Source organism: Rhinichthys klamathensis, unplaced genomic scaffold, assembly GCF_029890125.1.
Source record: "Rhinichthys klamathensis goyatoka isolate OS25496 unplaced genomic scaffold, OSU_Roscu_1.1 h1tg000004l_1, whole genome shotgun sequence".
In the NCBI taxonomy this organism is placed as follows: Eukaryota; Metazoa; Chordata; class Actinopteri; order Cypriniformes; family Leuciscidae; genus Rhinichthys; species Rhinichthys klamathensis.
Window position 1 is genome coordinate 170,673 of NW_026606557.1, and position 16,355 is coordinate 187,027.

The 16,355-nt window shown below is 45.1% G+C and overlaps 2 gene segments (V, D, J or C); one reads left to right on the forward strand and one right to left on the reverse strand.

Moving 5' to 3' along the window:
* Window positions 1-12,478: 12,478 nt before the first annotated feature.
* Window positions 12,479-14,981, reverse strand: LOC130087287 (Ig lambda chain C region-like). The segment is given in 3 exon segments: window positions 12,479-12,929; window positions 14,455-14,489; window positions 14,932-14,981. Coding segments are annotated over 3 exon segments (405 nt in total).
* Window positions 14,936-15,514, forward strand: LOC130087136 (Ig kappa chain V region 3381-like). The segment is given in 2 exon segments: window positions 14,936-15,041; window positions 15,158-15,514. Coding segments are annotated over 2 exon segments (360 nt in total).
* Window positions 15,515-16,355: the final 841 nt, after the last annotated feature.

The window sequence follows — 16,355 nt, forward strand, 5'->3', positions numbered from 1 at the left end:
TGCCTAGGTCAAAGGTAACAGCCTGGGGATTACCAGTGGACCCAAAAACAATGATCTCTGTTTTGTTTTCATTTAAAAACAAAAATTTTTGATCCAGCCAAAATTTTACTTCATCCAGACAACCTAACAGTGATGAAAGGGCAGAGGGATCATTTCTCTTGATTGGAACATACAATTGGGTGTCGTCTGCATAACAGTGAAAAGATACCCCATGTCTTCTTAGAATGGTGCCCAGTGGTAAGATGTAGAGGGAAAAGAGAGAAGGCGCTAAAATAGAACCTTGAGGAAGGCCACAGGTTAGATGCGCAGCAGACGAAGAGCAATTTCCTAGCTTTACTCTGAAAGTACGACCCGAGAGATAAGATTGGAACCACTGGAGGACGACACCTTTTAGCCCCACATCATATTCTAGTCTGGATAACAAGATAGAGTGGTCGATAGTATCAAAAGCTGCCGACAGATCAAGAAGAACAAGAGCCACAGAGTCACCAGTGTCAGTGGAGCGATAGATGTCATTTAACACTCTCAGCAGAGCAGATTCAGTACTGTGAGCAGACTTAAAACCAGATTGAAATTTTTCAGAGATATCATTGCATTTTAGAAAGGGCTGGAGTTGGTCAAGAACAACTTTTTCCAACACCTTAGAGACAAAAGGCAAAACAGAGATAGGACGGAAATTATTTAACACGGTAGGATCCAGTGAAGGCTTCTTGAGCAAAGGAGTGACAGTGGCCTCCTTGAGGGCAGCAGGGATAGAGCCGGTAAGGAGGCATTTATTAACAAAGGACACCAATCCTGGCCCTACTGAATCGATAATCAATTTAAGAAACTTAGGAGAGATGATGTCTAGACAGCAGTACGAAGTCTTGCCCCTCGAAGGCTGCGAGTGAGAGCGCCAACCCGACCCCAGTCTTTTAGTGGGGGGGTCAGGAACAGACACTCTGTTTCTGTTGAGATATGTTTGGCAGAAGTTCCCACGCTGCCAAAAAATCTACTAAGAGAACCAGGCTGTCAAGACTGGTCTAGGTGTTACTCAAGCGACCAATTTGGTGCCCTGTACGGCGAACCGGCAGGGAACAACCGAACTGACTGCTCTGAGACCCTCATCAAAGGGGGCGAGCATCCCAGTGCCGCTACGTTTCCGGGCGGACACTGAGATAAGGGCTCGTCTTAGACTACACTCAAAAAAATGATATGTTGGCATTAATTAACTTTTTTATGTAAACAGGTTCCACATAACTGGGTGTATCTGGGTAATTCTAAGCGACCTAATTAAACTCTGAGCTGAGTGTTAAATGAACACTGAAGCGGTGTTAAAGTTAATGAGATAATTAAGTGAATAATTGAGTGATGATTGAGCATTATTGAAGACACCTGATGATAACAAGCAGAATCACTGAATGAGAAAACCAGAATTTAAAGTCACCATTATGGAGATCAGTGTGTGTTTTAGTTGGGCTCTTGACCCTCACATCGTTATCTTTAGATTTTGTATGGTTGCTGTACATGAGTTATAACAGCCAGATGAACAAATTAAAAAGGTGATCTGATGGTGTTGGTTGTGTTTTAACATTATCATTATTTCACAATCATTTTACCTGAACTCATATAAAACCCAATTTCTGAGTTAAGTTTACCTTATTGATTATAGCAGCACTACCATTATAGAGCATACCATTTTTAACCTTTTCAATGAAATCCAAATGATCAAATCTATAAAAAAAAAAAACCCTGTTTGTATGCAAGCACACACAGACATCAATATTTAGCGAATCAATCTCAGCAATGGTGACAAACAGATCACCTCAAACCATAAGCTCATTATTTATTCATGCAGAAATGCATGATGGGAGCCATGAATGAGTTTTGATTGGTGGCACCCAGAATGCACTGCAACATGCTTTATAATTGTCACCATTGTTGAGATTCACAGGCTGATTATCGATGTCTGTGTGTGCCTACATAAATTTTTCTTATTTTTTAGAAGTTTTTTTTTTGTTTCTTTTTTATTGATTTGATCATTTGGATTCCATTGAAAAGGCTAAAAATGGTATGCTCTACAATGGCAGTGCTGCTATAATCCATAAGGTAAACTTAACTCAGAAATTGGGTTCTATACGAGTTCAGTGATTCAGGTCAAATGATAGTGATATAATGATTATGTTAAAACACAACCAACACCATCAGATCAACTTTTCTAACTGATCATCTGGCTGTTATAACTCATGTACAGCAGTCAGACAAAATATAAAGTCAATAAAGTTAGGGTCAAGAGCCCAACTAAAACAAACACTCATCTCCATAATGGTTACCTGAAATTCCGGTTTTCTCATTCAGTGATTCTGCTTGTTAACATCAGGTGTTCATGATTAATGCTCAATCATCACTCAATTATTCGCTTAATTATCTGCTTCAGTGTTCAGTGTTTGTTTAACGTAACCCAGTTATGTGCATCCTGTTGACATAAAAAAGTTAATTAAAGCCAACATATCAGAACCTGTTGTCATAAAAAGTTAATTAAAGCCACCATATCAGACCCTGGCTGATGACATAACAATTTAATTACAGCCAACATATCATTTATTTGAGTGTGTTGAAGTTACATGACCAAATTATGTTTGTTTAACGTAACCCAGTTATGTGCATCCTGTTGACATAAAAAAGTTAATTTATGGAACCTGTTGACATAAAAAAGTTAATTAAAGCCAGTATATCATTTTTTTGAGTGCTTACTGGAGATTGTTGCGCTCCGAAGCACACGAGATGATGGGGTTGGCAGAAAGACCCCTGAGAGCACCGAAGGGAGATGGGCACCGTATAGTGAGGTGTTATCCATTTCCGCCAAGGAATTTTACCATTTATTTCCTCAGAATTGAATGCGGCCAAAGATCAACCAGAAACACGGTCTGGATGAAAGGCTGAATACTATATTAATATGAACATCTAACTCATCAGAGATCAGATAAGTACATATTTAATTTTCTCAAAAATTAAATGCAGCCAAATATAAACCAGACAAGTAGAAACGGTCTAGGTGAAAGGCTAAATATAGTGTATTAATACAGACATCAACTCAGATTAGAAGGCCTAATTAACATTTAATTTCATCACAAGTAAATGCAGACAGAAATCAGCTCAGATAGAACTTGGTCTGGATGAAAGAATGAATATATTTCTTCATACATCTACTTTCTAAAGCCAGACAAATATTTAATTAATTCTCAAAATTAAATACATATTATTATCTCAAACACAAAAAGAACCAAGAGAATGATAAGAGAAAGAGAGAAAGGGAAATTCCCGTCTGCTCAGTTCCCTGCGCATATTGCGGACCCATTATATACACGCTCTCTCGGCAAACGCGAGATCTGGGCCAATAGATTCTTATTGGAGAGATGTAGACAAAATAATCTACGCACTGCCTCGGCAAACGCGTGATCTGATCCACTAGATTATTATTGCAGAAGTATAATCTAGGTGCTGCCTCGGCAAACGCGCGATCTGATCCACTAGATTATTAACTCAGAAATTGGGTTCAATATAAGTTCAGTGATTGAGGTCAAATGATTGTGAAATAATGATTATGTTAAATCACAACCAACACCATTAGATCTCCTTAGTTCATTGTTCATCCGGCTGTTATAACTCATGTACAGCAACCAAACAAAATCTAAAGTTAATAAGTTAATGGTCAAGAGCCCAACTAAAACACACACTTATCTCCATAATGGTGACTTAAACATTCCGGTTTTCTCCTTCAGAGATTCTGCTTGTTAACATCAGGTGTCTTCAATAATGCTCAATCATCACTCAGTTATTCACTTAATTAACTCATTAGCTCAGAGTTTAATTGGGTCGCTTAAAATGACCAAATTCCATGGTGTTGAAGTTACATGAACATATTATGTTTGTTAAACGAAACATAGTTATGTGGAACCGGTGGAACCTGTTTACATAAAAAAGTTAAGTAAAACCAACATATCATTTTTTTGAGTGTATTGCAGAAGTATAATCTAGGTGCTGCCTCGGCAAACGCGCGATCTGAGCCATTAGATTCTTATTGCAGAGACGCAGACCCACGCGCTGCCTCGGCAAACGCGAGATCCGAGATCGAGTCACAGAATCTTTCTTGACTTTCTTCCCTCGAGAAGAAAGCCATCAGGAGTAGAGCTCAAACTCTCGATAGTGCATATATGTTACACGTCGTGAATTTGTGAATGAACACTGTCAGCCCTATTTACTAGAGCTGACCATGCATGCTCTACTCCCAAACAAACAACACATTAAGCGTGTGTATCCTGACTCGTAATGAAGAGAGGGCAGGGCAGAACGAACGATCCAACATGCTGTTTACTCACCATTATATTCCTGTCAAGATATATAATATGCTTCTGGACAAACAACAATAAATAGACAGAGACAGATTCACACAGAGCGCTTGCTGAAGACACAGAAGCTGACAATGTTTGGTCTGGGTGCGATTTATAGCTTCCTGCCATGACGTCACCCGCTTATACTGACTGATTTTACAAGTGCTTCATGACGCAATCACGCAGAGCATTCCCATAGCGTCAAATCGACGCAACGCGAGTTCCCTTGAAAGGGAACAATGTTTAGAATTTCGCAATGCAAGCGTCTATCCTTGTTTTTCATATTCAAGCTACACAATATGAACATAATTCGCCTCTTAAAACGTCTAGGTTAGGACTGTAACCTCTGTTCCCTGAGAGCAGGGAACGAGACACTGCGTCGACGACACTATTTGGGAACGCCCTCCACGTGAACCGGTGTCTGAAAAGCTATCCAATCATGGCAATCGAATATGACGTCACTAGTAGGGGGCCTAGAGAACATGTCATCCACTTTCGTCTGAAGGGACTGTTTTGTCTGATTTGCAATCACCTGAAAAAGGGTAAGAACAATTATGGCAAGTGACAAGCGTTTCAAGAAGTGTGTGGATCCGTGTTTCAGGTTTCTGACACCAGATGACACACACAACTTGTGCGTTTATTGATTCGTTATATCTGATTATGTACAGAATGTGAGAATTTTCCTCTTAGAAAACTCTGCTCTCGTCTGGCCCTCTTCTCGAGGGAAGAGGGACAGGCCTCTGGGCCCAGTGGTTCGGGTCCGGCTCGTGCTGAGGCACTGCGGAGACTCGGATCAAGGGGTTCCCAGATGGAGCTCGCTGATGAGTTTGAGAGAGGTGTTTCTCTCTCACGCCCATCAGAAGCTCGCGAGGGTGAGTTGCTGGACGAGGATGTGTTATCTCTTACATCCTCTGATCCTGCAGCGAGTGCTCTACTGGCACCTATCCCGAGAGAGCAGGAGATGGCTGATGAAGAAGAGGTACAACCTGAACCCTCACAGCCTCCCTGACCCGCATATGATGAGCTGTTGGGTGTTATGGAGCACGCTTCAGCGAGGCTTCAGCTGCCGTGGGAGTGCGTGAAGGAAGTAGCCGTTACAGGCATACCAAGCCGACCTGCTGAAGGATCTGGATCAGGGGCAGGGTCTCTCCCCTGACGCAGTGGACGAGCTGCGCTCCCCTCTAAGCAAACTAGAGGCACACAGTTTACCCTTTTCACCCGGATAAATAAGTTGCAAAAGTTGCAATGAGGAGAACATATAGCTCAACACAAATCTCCAACATGGTGATGATCAACCATTGTAATTCAGTTAAAATATGAACTCTGAAACATATGACAGCTAAATAACAGATACATAACGTGAGTCTGCTGTTCCTGAAGAATCTCCTGTGTTTTGGTTTTATGGATTAATATTTTGATATTGTCATTCTAAGTCATTTGTGTTTGAATTTCTGCACAACACATGTGACAACTTTCCATTCTACAAAATGTTCTTTCTGGTGGAAAAAAAGGTTCCCTTTCAGTCGTGAACGTCAGACGTAGTCGACGTCGACTGAAATGAAATGGGATCACGCTAGGGAGCCTATTGTCTTCGAGTAATTTAGAACGAGCCAATGCACATTGGCGTGCGAGATATGCATCTCACACTCCGCCCCGCGGCGCGGGTACAAATACGGAAGTAGATGCACGCACCATTGCCTTTCACTTCGGAGCCGAGCTTCATGTTCAGGTCTGTAGAGTCTTGTTATACAACGAGCGAGTGTGTCGTGCTTCTTCTGGAAGTCTCTCCTGGTGTCGGTGTTTACAGCGCGAGTGCAGCGGTGATCGCGAGCTTCCGAGCTCTCAACTGCTGTTGTCACAGCAACCAAATTTCTGTTTGTGTTTGTTTGTCTGACGGCCGTTTGGGGGCGAAGAAAGTGAGTGCTTCACTGATACAGGCTGCACCATTCCTGTATCAGTGTTGCCGCGGTCATTCCCCTGTGTGCTCCGGCACTGGTGAGAGTTTTTCACTTCCTGAAAGAACAACACGGGTGCGTTTGCGTCTTTTTCAAGATGTCATTCCGCCCGTGCGTTTCTGGATGCGGTCGTTCCCTGTCTCTCTTTGACGGTCACAATTGTTGCATCACGTGTTTGGGCTTACAGCACACTGAAGCAGCTTTTGTGGACAGTTCATGTTTCCATTGCAGGAATATGACTGTCGCGGTGTTGAGATCGAGACTCGCCTTCGTCCGCGAAGCGCGAGTCCCCATTACCACGCCCCGCCCTCGGGTGCTGCGTGAGATGGGTGATAGGAGGATAGTGGTGGATGTCTCGCCCGGTAACCATTCCCTGTGGGCTCCTCACTCCTCCTTTCCACCGCAGCCGTGTGAGTCCCCCGTGGAGCGTGCTGGTCCATCTGTAATGGGTGGGCCAGCCGTTTCACCCGGGGCTCCCCCAGAGGACAGGACGCCGATTGCAGCATCGGAGGGTGAGCTGGCCTCTGGAGATGACGACTCGACTGCGTTGTCTTCCTCTGGGAGCATAACGTTGCCCGAGCCGGATCCAGATTTGTCAGTTATGCTGAAACGGGCCGCCGAGGCTGTCGGGCTCGAGTGGAACCCTCCACCGTGTCCTGCTCAGTCTCGGTTGGATGATTGGTATCTCGGGGCGGGCCGTGCTGGTTCTCAGCCCGCCGCCCCAGTACCCTTCTTTCCTGAAGTGCATGGAGAGCTTACTAGGTCGTGGACGGCACCTTTTACTGCTGAAAACTGCCTGAGTGGTTCTCCCCCCCCTCGCTACCCTTGACGGAGGAGCGGTGAAGGGTTATGAGGCTATCCCTCCAGTGGAGCGGTCTTTTGCGACACACCTGTGTCCAACGGCCGCTGCATTTTGGACGGGGGATCCTCGTCTCCCCTCGCAGGCCTGAGAGCTCGCGTCAGATTTGACGGTCAGAGCTCACAAAGCTGGCGGGCAAGCTGCTTCCTCTTTGCATGGACATGCACGAGGGTAGTCTAGATCGTGCGCTCATGAGTGAGCTCCGCACTGCCACTGACCTCGCCCTACGGGGCACGAGTGTCGCAGCGTGCGCGGTCGGTCTAGCGATGTCCACTTTAGTGGTCCAGGAGCGCCATCATTGGCTCAGCCTGGTTGAGATGGCGGATGCGGACAAGGTTCGGTCCCTGGACTCCCCAATTTCCCGGGTTGGGCTGTTCGGCGACGTGGTGGAGAGCTGTACCCAACAGCTCTTCACAGCCCAAGAGCAGACGGAGGGTTTTCGACACACCCTGTCCTGGCGGCCTGCTGTTGCCTCCACCCGCCGCCATTGACAGTTCCTCCGCCTGCCCGTCGCCGAGGGCGTCCCCCTGCCGCTGCCTCCGGTTCCGCGGGGCCCCCGCAACAGGCTTCACTCAGACCCCAGCGTAGAGCCAGCAGCAGGCAGGTCACCCGGTCTGTCTCAGGCACTGCCCAGCCAGGGGGCGAGTGTCAGACGAAGCGTCCCTGAGACAGGCCACCCAGGGTTGGGGGGACGAGCTCTTCAGATGGTTACCGTTTCCCAAATTGTCAAAGAGCGAATTCCTCCGTCCCTGGGTCCCAAGAGCGCGAGGTTGGTGGTGTGCGACCCTGTGGAACAGCCTTGCACCCCTCAGCCCCCTCTTGTTCGCCAGTCGGCAGCACGACGCGTTCGAGGACCCGGTCATCCGCCTTCTCACGCATCTCCTGCTGTCCCGTGGAGACAGGTAGGTGTTGCACTGCACACTCAGACTTCCGAGCCGGGTCCCTGTCCTCCACCACGCTGCCTCACCTCGGGTACGTCTGTGGTCTCTGGGCCCTGGTATGGTGTGTGTAAGCCTAAAGTGCTTCCTACCGCTCCATTGGCCCTGAGTTACCAGCAGACTCGGCTTGCGATTCATTTCGCTTGGCTTCCGCCCTGGCTCAGTGATATTTTTCACACCTAGGTGTTGAGCTAATGCTCCTAGAATTAGTGATAATTATCACACCTACGTGTTGAGCACTGCTCCTGGCCTGTGTGCGCACGTCACAGTCCTACTGGCGAAGGACGCGATGTAGCCTCTTCCTCAGCCGATATGAAGACCGGTTTCTTTAACCTGTTCTTTATTGTACCCTAGATATGTGGTGTGTCATGGCCACCTTGGACCTGTGTCAGTTGAAACGGGCCCTTTTTTCGAAAGCCTCCGTTCAATTACTAACACAGAGATGCATTTTCAAATGCTCCGTCCCCAAGGATGGCCTGCGGCGTTCGACCTGAAGGACAGTACTCAGATTTCTATCCTCCGCTCCACAGAACATTCTGTGTCTGGCGTCGAGGGTACGAAGTATCCGTACAGGTCCTACCCTTCGAGTGCTCCATAGCCAGTTGGGTCTTCAGGTCAACTGGGAGAGATTAATCTCGCCCACGGGCTGAGTATCTCTTTTCAGTTCAGGAGAGGGACTCGGTCCAACACGTCTCTCAAAAGAGTGTGTTAGGCTAGTGCTAGAAGTGAGAAAGGGTTCAACTGAAAGAATTTTCAGAGGCTCCTGGGGCATATGGCAGTCGCTGGGCTTCCTCCATATGAAGACCGCTTCAGCACTAGTTTTATGATCGAGTCCCGAGGTGACCGTGGCAGAGCGGCACGCCCTGTGTGATTAAAAGATCACCCCGGCCTGCCGCCAAACTCTCAGCCCGTGTTTAGACCTTCAGGTCCACTAACACTGACTGAGGAGCCATGTACAAAGGGCATGCTTTAACGGAGGCCTGGGCGACCTCCGACTGCATTGGTATTTGTTACCTCGAGTTGTCAGTTCACCTCGCTTTGAGCCACCACTGCTCAGCTAGCTGGTACTGGTCTGAAAAGACAACATCGCGACCGTTGCGCTAAGCTTCCCTCGCATGTCATAACTCGCCTGTCACCTCCTCCTTGGAGTCAGAAGCTTCTGAGGTTGCTTCTTTCCACTATAAAATTCTTCCGGCCTGCTCAATCGTGCCGCCAACGAGCCTCACGACAGCTATGGCCAGGGAGAGTGGAGACTCCATCCCCTGGCGGTCCAGCTGGGCAGGGACCACTTCGGGGCCGCACAGTTACATCTGTTGCCTCTCCGGACTCGTCCCTCTGCCAGTTTTGTTTCTGTCTGAGCAGACATCCCTTGGACAGACACTAGCTCTCAGCTGACCCCGGGGCCCCGCAGAAATGCGTTCCCCAGTGAGCCTTCTAAGAAAGCGACTATGCGATTCATTATCGCTTGGCGCTGCTCAAGTTCAGTGATTTTCATCACACTCAGGTGTTGAGCAGAAATGCTCCTGAAACTCAGTGAATTTCATCACACTCAGGTGTTGAGCAGAAATGCTCCTGAAGCTCAGTGAATTATCACACTTAGGTGTTGAGCAGAGTTGCTCCTGAGCTCAGTGAACTTATCACACTCAAGTGTTGAGCAGAGATGCTCCTGAAGCTCAGTGACTTTCACATCTAGTGTTGAGCAGTGCGCAGGTCGCTTGCACCTACTGTGCTAAGTCAGGAGTGGAACAGGTCTGATAGTTGCCCCTAATTGGCCCAACCAGATCTAGTTCCCTCGACAGCCTTCCTGACTTCCCCTGAATACTTTTTGGGGATGGGGCATGATGGCACCCGCGTTCAAAAAAAAAAAAAAAAATGGACGTGGAGGTTCAGGTGGTTACCACAAGGATATGTGGTAGAGACCATCACTTCTGCAAGCACCCCCTTAAGATAAGGCAGTTGTGCTTCGCTAAGTTAGAAGTGGAACCTATTCATTGAATGAGTCTTCTCTCCTGAGGAGATCCTGAGAGCGTTCGGTCATTTCAGTGCTCTCTTTCCTGCAAGTTGGGTTGGAGTAGGCTGTTCCTTCACCCTCAATATGATGACGAACATCATATGCAGAAGCATGGGAAGCACGTCCTGATCGTCAGGTTCCTGAGGGAGCAAGGGTCATCCCTGCGTCCCTCTTTATCCTCTTGGGCCTATCTCTGGTGCTACTGCACTGCAGAGACCACCCCTGAGCCACTGCGGGCAGTGAGTTAAAAATCTGTTTTTTACAGTTCTCCTGCTCGCATTGTCTCTACTAGAGGGTAGGGACTTGCTCGCTTTCGGTCAATGACTTGTGCCTGGAATTCGGGCCGGCTAACTCTCATTAGCTGAGACCCCGGCCTGGATATGTGCCCAAGGTTCCTACCTCTCCCTTAAACTGGGACCAGGTGGTGAGCCTGCAAGCACTGCCCCGGAGGAGGCAGACCCAGCCCTGGCTTTCTCTGTCCGTCCGCTTCATCGCGGTTATACGTGTACAGAACGCAAGCCATAGGACCTCAGACCAGCTCTTATCTGTTAGGAAGTCAGCAGAGAGGGAAGGCTGTTCCAAGCGAGGTTGGCCCACTGAATATGGTTGCCTTATCTTGGTGAAAATCCCGAGATACTCATGTCCACTTACGTGGTGAGCTCCTCTTTTATGAGTGTTGCTCCCACCTAGGCGTTGACACAGAGTGCTTCGCTGACAGATATTCTAGAGTTGGGGGCTGGGCGACACCTAAGTCGAACCGCGGCTTCCCGTGGGCTCCCTTCATATGAAGCCAGTTTCACCATGAGCCCGGTTCGAAGTGTCGGCTTGCTGCGCCATTCCCCTCCTATGGACTGGATACGTGCGCCATGTTGCTCCAGTAGAGTTCCCTTATCCGAACCCTGTTGAGTTCCTCCGCACCCCTCCGACATCAGACGTGGCGGAACGCCCGGTGTTAGGCCTACCACTCGTAAGCAGTGTGGAACCTGTGTTAGGCTGGGTCCATATGTTGTGATCCCTACGGTGATCCCATATGTGTATTCTTCCACGGTACGGCTCCCTACGGTGAGCCCGTGTCTTCCCTCGGCAGAGCCTGCTCTGCTGTCATTGGCTGGTTGAGTCTCCCCCCTGTCTTAGGCTGGAGCCTCCCCAGTGACCTTCCATATGTTGCACTGCCCGGTCTCCGCCCAGTTCATATGTGTATTCTCCACATGTTACCTCCCTTCGGGCAGGATGTGGCTTCCGCAGCGTCCCTTCCTTCCATGTACAGGGTACGCTTTCCCAGTGTTATCCAAGTCTAACTGAGTGGGTCTTGTGGAACAGCAGTGACTTCCTGGCCTAAGCCCTATCCTCTTCCGCTAAAAAGGTCGGGAGGATCAGGAGGCTTTTGTCTAGGCACTGGAAGGTGGCAGCTTTAGTGGCGTTTTCAATGGTTGATCCCATTTCAGTCGACGTCGACTACGTCTGACGTTCACGAACTGAAAGGGAACGTCCTGGTTGCGTATGCAACCCACCGTTCCCTGAAGGAGGGAACGGAGGACGTAGTCCCCTTGCCACTATCGCTGGACCACCGCTGACTCCGAGTTACGCTCGGCTCCTCAGCGAAAAGCAATGGTGCGTGCATCTACTTCCGTATTTGTACCTGCGCCGCGGGGCGGAGTGTGAGATGCATATCTCGCACGCCAATGTGCATTGGCTCGTTCTAAATTACTCGAAGACAATAGGCTCCCTAGCGTGATCCCATTTCATTTCAGTCGACGGCGACTACGTCCTCCGTTCCCTCCTTCAGGGAACGGTGGGTTGCATACGCAACCAGGACGTTCTTTGGATTTTTACAACGTTCTTCACACTAAGAAAAAACTTGGTTCTTTTAGAACTGTTCACTTCTTTGGGAAACCAAAAAATGGTTCTTCTGTGGAATCACTGCGAAAAAAAACCTTTTGGAACCTTTATTTTTTTATATTTTTTAGTTATTTTATTTTTTAGATTTTAGAGTTTTTGTTAACAATAGCAACACTTGCAAATGCTGTTTCAAGATGACTTTCTTGTTTCATAATTTACTGTGCAGGTGTTGTCATGCTTCACTGAGTGAACTTTATTTGGGTATTTGAGATGAAATACTTTATAGGGAAGTCAACATGTCTCACAATGTAACTCCATCTAATATTTATTTATTCATTTTTTGATGCAGACCACCCTATTCGAGAGGATACATTATATTACTAGAAGATTTATTGGGATATTTGTACTTCTAAACACTGATTTGAAACGGCAGGATATAAAACAGTAAATGGTTAAAAACAAATAATTTTTTTCTCACATCATACAAAAGGACTCAAAGACAGACGCAATATTATTGATTTATTTTCAGTTATAACAGAACATCATAGCATGCTCTTGTGTGAATGAACTCAGAGAAGCAGAAGAGACACGTCAGCCAGAAGGATGAAGCAGAAGCCAGAGGAGAGACTGAGCGGATCTACTGATCTGAACACTGATCTCTCCTCAGTTGTGCAGTGACTGCAGGCTGGCCGCTCCGTGTGGCCTCACAGCTCACTGAGACGCTCTTCATCCACTCCTGCTCAGAGAGAGTCAGGCTGCTGCTCCAGCTGTACAGAGCGTCCTTCTGCAGGAGCCCAGCGCTGCTCTCCTGAGCCCTGCTGCTGCCGTCCACCTTCCAGCTCAGGCTCCAGTCTGACGGCAAGCCCTCGCTGGCCACACACAGCAGTGTCGCTGTGTTCAGAGAGGAGATCTCTGCACTGGACGGGGGCAGGAGGATCACTTTAGGAGGAGTGTTGCCTGAGAGAAGAAGAGCAGCGGGACCACAAACAACTCGCTTAACAAACAGCTTCAATTTATTTGAGATGAATGTGACATTTGATGAATTAATTAATCAAGATTAGATTTCAAGATTAATCAAATAAAATCATAATGACAGATTTTTAGTTGAAGCAAGGAGTTACTAAGCTATTGCATAACTACTTGTTTTATTCCCCAAATGTATTCGAATGCATTATGAATTAGTCCTCCAAACTAAAATTACATAAACATAATATTTTTGTAATGGCTGTTGGGTAACAAGTAAACACAATAGAAAAAACATACATTCAAACAAGAGTTAACTACAGTATAATGAAAGTAGATGATAATGTGTTCTCAGTTCGTGTGAAAAAAAAGTATATAATTCTATGGAATGAGCATTTCTAGTATATTTTTTACAAATCTGTATTTGCAGATAATGTAATAGTAATGAAAGGCCACTTAAGTGCACTTAAAGAAAGTACACTTTCATGACTATGTTTCTTAACACACTTAAGTAGACTTAAAAAGTTGAATTGCAATTGAAAGATTTGCATTCAAGTACCTAATTACATCATTATGTTTTAATAATCATTTTAATAATCATTAAATGAAGTACCCTTATTTTGATGTGTTGAATACTACTAAAGCACATGTAAATATGATTGATTTGAATTTTTACTGTAGTGTGTATCTCTATATTACAGTTAAAGTTAATATATTTAAATGTATTGAATTGCAGCTTAATCTTTACAAATGTACAAGTATATTTAAATACATGACAGACAAGTTTCAATAGAAATTACATTAAAGTATATTTTAGTTTACAAAACATGCTTGTCAGTAGATTCGACAGTACTTTAACTATATTTCAAAGACAATAGAAGTAATAATTATGAAATTACATTTGAAGATACTTAAAGTAGCCTACTTAATATACTGAATATAAAGATACATAAAGCACTTAATAACTACTTAAGTGGGTCAAAAAAGCACTAAATGTATTTAAATTGAATCTGAGCTATAATACATTTGTTTTTAAATAACATGCAATTAAGTGTCTGAAAATATTACATTCAGTTCCCACTTAAGTATGTTCTTTTAAAGTACATTATTCTTTGTAAAGGATCCAAAATTTTACTTTTTTAACAATGTATTAAAATTGTGAAAATGTATTTAAATTTATATACTATGTATTAAAATATCTGTAGGCCAAAACGACAACTTTTTATATTGATATATTCTTCTCATGCTCTTATAGCATGTCCATATTTATCCAATGTATCACTGTTCCTGTCCAATAATGGTGAAAATGTTCAAAGCTAATTTGTAGAAAAGACTTTTGCAGTGTGTGTCTGTAATATTAACTCATAAATGTAAACTGCATTAAAAATTACATACTGCTTATCAAATAGAAATGTTTTCCCCAATACGCAGGAAAACATTTCATTTTTAACGTCATAAATTACAGTTACATGACTAAATATGACAACATTGTATAAAAATGATTTAATTATTTACTTACTGCCAACATCCAGTCTGGTGCCGCTGCCGAAAGTTCTTCACAGTGATACACACTAATAGAGCAGACGTACAAAAACCTGCTGAACGCTTCAGTAGCTGCACTGTTCACTGCATCTCTAAAACAACATCTTTCAGTTCATTTAGTGTTTAGTGTCAATTACAGTTCAATTAAAAATATACATTTCATTTATATAAGGAAAATGTTGTAATATATGATTCCACGTTTAAACACAAAATCTAAACTCCATTTGATCCACTGATGGTCAACTACTGAATGTTTATTAGATATCATTTATCATATCTTTGGAAACTCTTCAGAAATATCAGTGTTGCTGATATTAAATCTTAATAATCGTAGAAATTACATTTGATAACTACATTTGAAACTGAATAAATTTTATTTCAATCAGTGTGACAGATTTCCTCCTGAAAGGAAGCAGCTTTGAATATGTGCAACACCCCTTTGTTTAAGACGGACTGTCCGCCGGTCAGGACTGTAAACAGCAGGTCTCGTCTGTTCTCACTCATTCTCAGCAAAGATGACTGCAAACGCTCTGATTATCTGCTCTCTACTGCTTTCTCTCGCTGGTGAGATTAGTGTTGAATATTCAGAGCTTTTTCAGAAGTGCTTTATAAATGTTGTATCATTCTTCTCATGTATTGTGTGTTTGACTGTAACACTGACTGATGTGCTGTGATGGCAGGTTGTTTTGCTGAGATCATTCTGACTCAGAGTCCATCCGTGAATCTGGCGTCTGTGGGAAGCAGCGTCACTCTCAACTGCGGGTCCAGCAGTTCCAGTTTAACGTCCAGTTTAGCCTGGTATCACCAGAGACCCGGACAAACACCCAAACTCCTGTTTTATAGTGTTGGTAACAAAGTGTCTGGAGTTTCTGAGAGATTCACTGATGGGAGATCAGGAACAAACTTCATGCTCAATATTAGAAATGTCCAGTCTGAAGATGCAGGAGATTATCACTGTCAGCAGCATGCTGCATGGCCATTAACACAGTGATACACAGCCGTACAAAAACCCCTTCAGTGAAAGAGGAACTGCTGATTTAGACACACACTGCACACATATTACACTGTGACTGGAGCCGGTTTTTAAAGTTCTGAACAGAAAAACAAAATCCTCGGCCAGATTCATTAAACATTCAACATCAACAAAACAAGAAAAAAGTATCGCATTCAACTTTTTAAGTGAACTCAACTAATCCCCTCCAATTCAAATCTACTTAAATTGTTTTGTTCATCTTTTGAGTAGCAGGTAGTCTTTTTAACTTAAAACTTCTTGTCAAGGCAATTAACAATGTTTAGCATTTAGCAATGCAAGCATCTACAATACATGTTTTTTCATTTCCATATTTTATTTTCAAAGTAAGCTACACGACATGAACATAATTAGCCTCTTAAAACGTCCTCGGGTTACGACTGTAACCCTTGTTCCCTGAGAAGGGAACGAGAACTGCGTCGAATGACACTTTGGGGGAACGCCCCTCAGCGTAGCGCCTCTGAAGCATGAATGAAACTGAGCCGATCTCCGATTGGTGCAACGTCATGACGTAATGTGTGACGACACATAGGCGGAACTATAAAGGGACGCCGGCACACATGAATGTCAGCTTCTGTGATGAAGCAAGCGCTCCCAGGCAGGGGAAGGCATGGCCAAGGGACGCAGTTCTCGTTCCCTTCTCAAGGAACAAGGGTTACAGTCGTAACCCTAGGACGTTCCCTTTCGAGGGAACTCCAACTGCGTCGAATGACACTTTGGGGGAACGAGTGCCCACTACGCCACAACGTGCCCTGCCTGCCCTAGTGTGAAGCTGCTCACAGGCACACTTAGGACGCGAGCACAAGAGAGCCGGGTGTTGACGGAATGTCCAGACTATAAAACCTAAT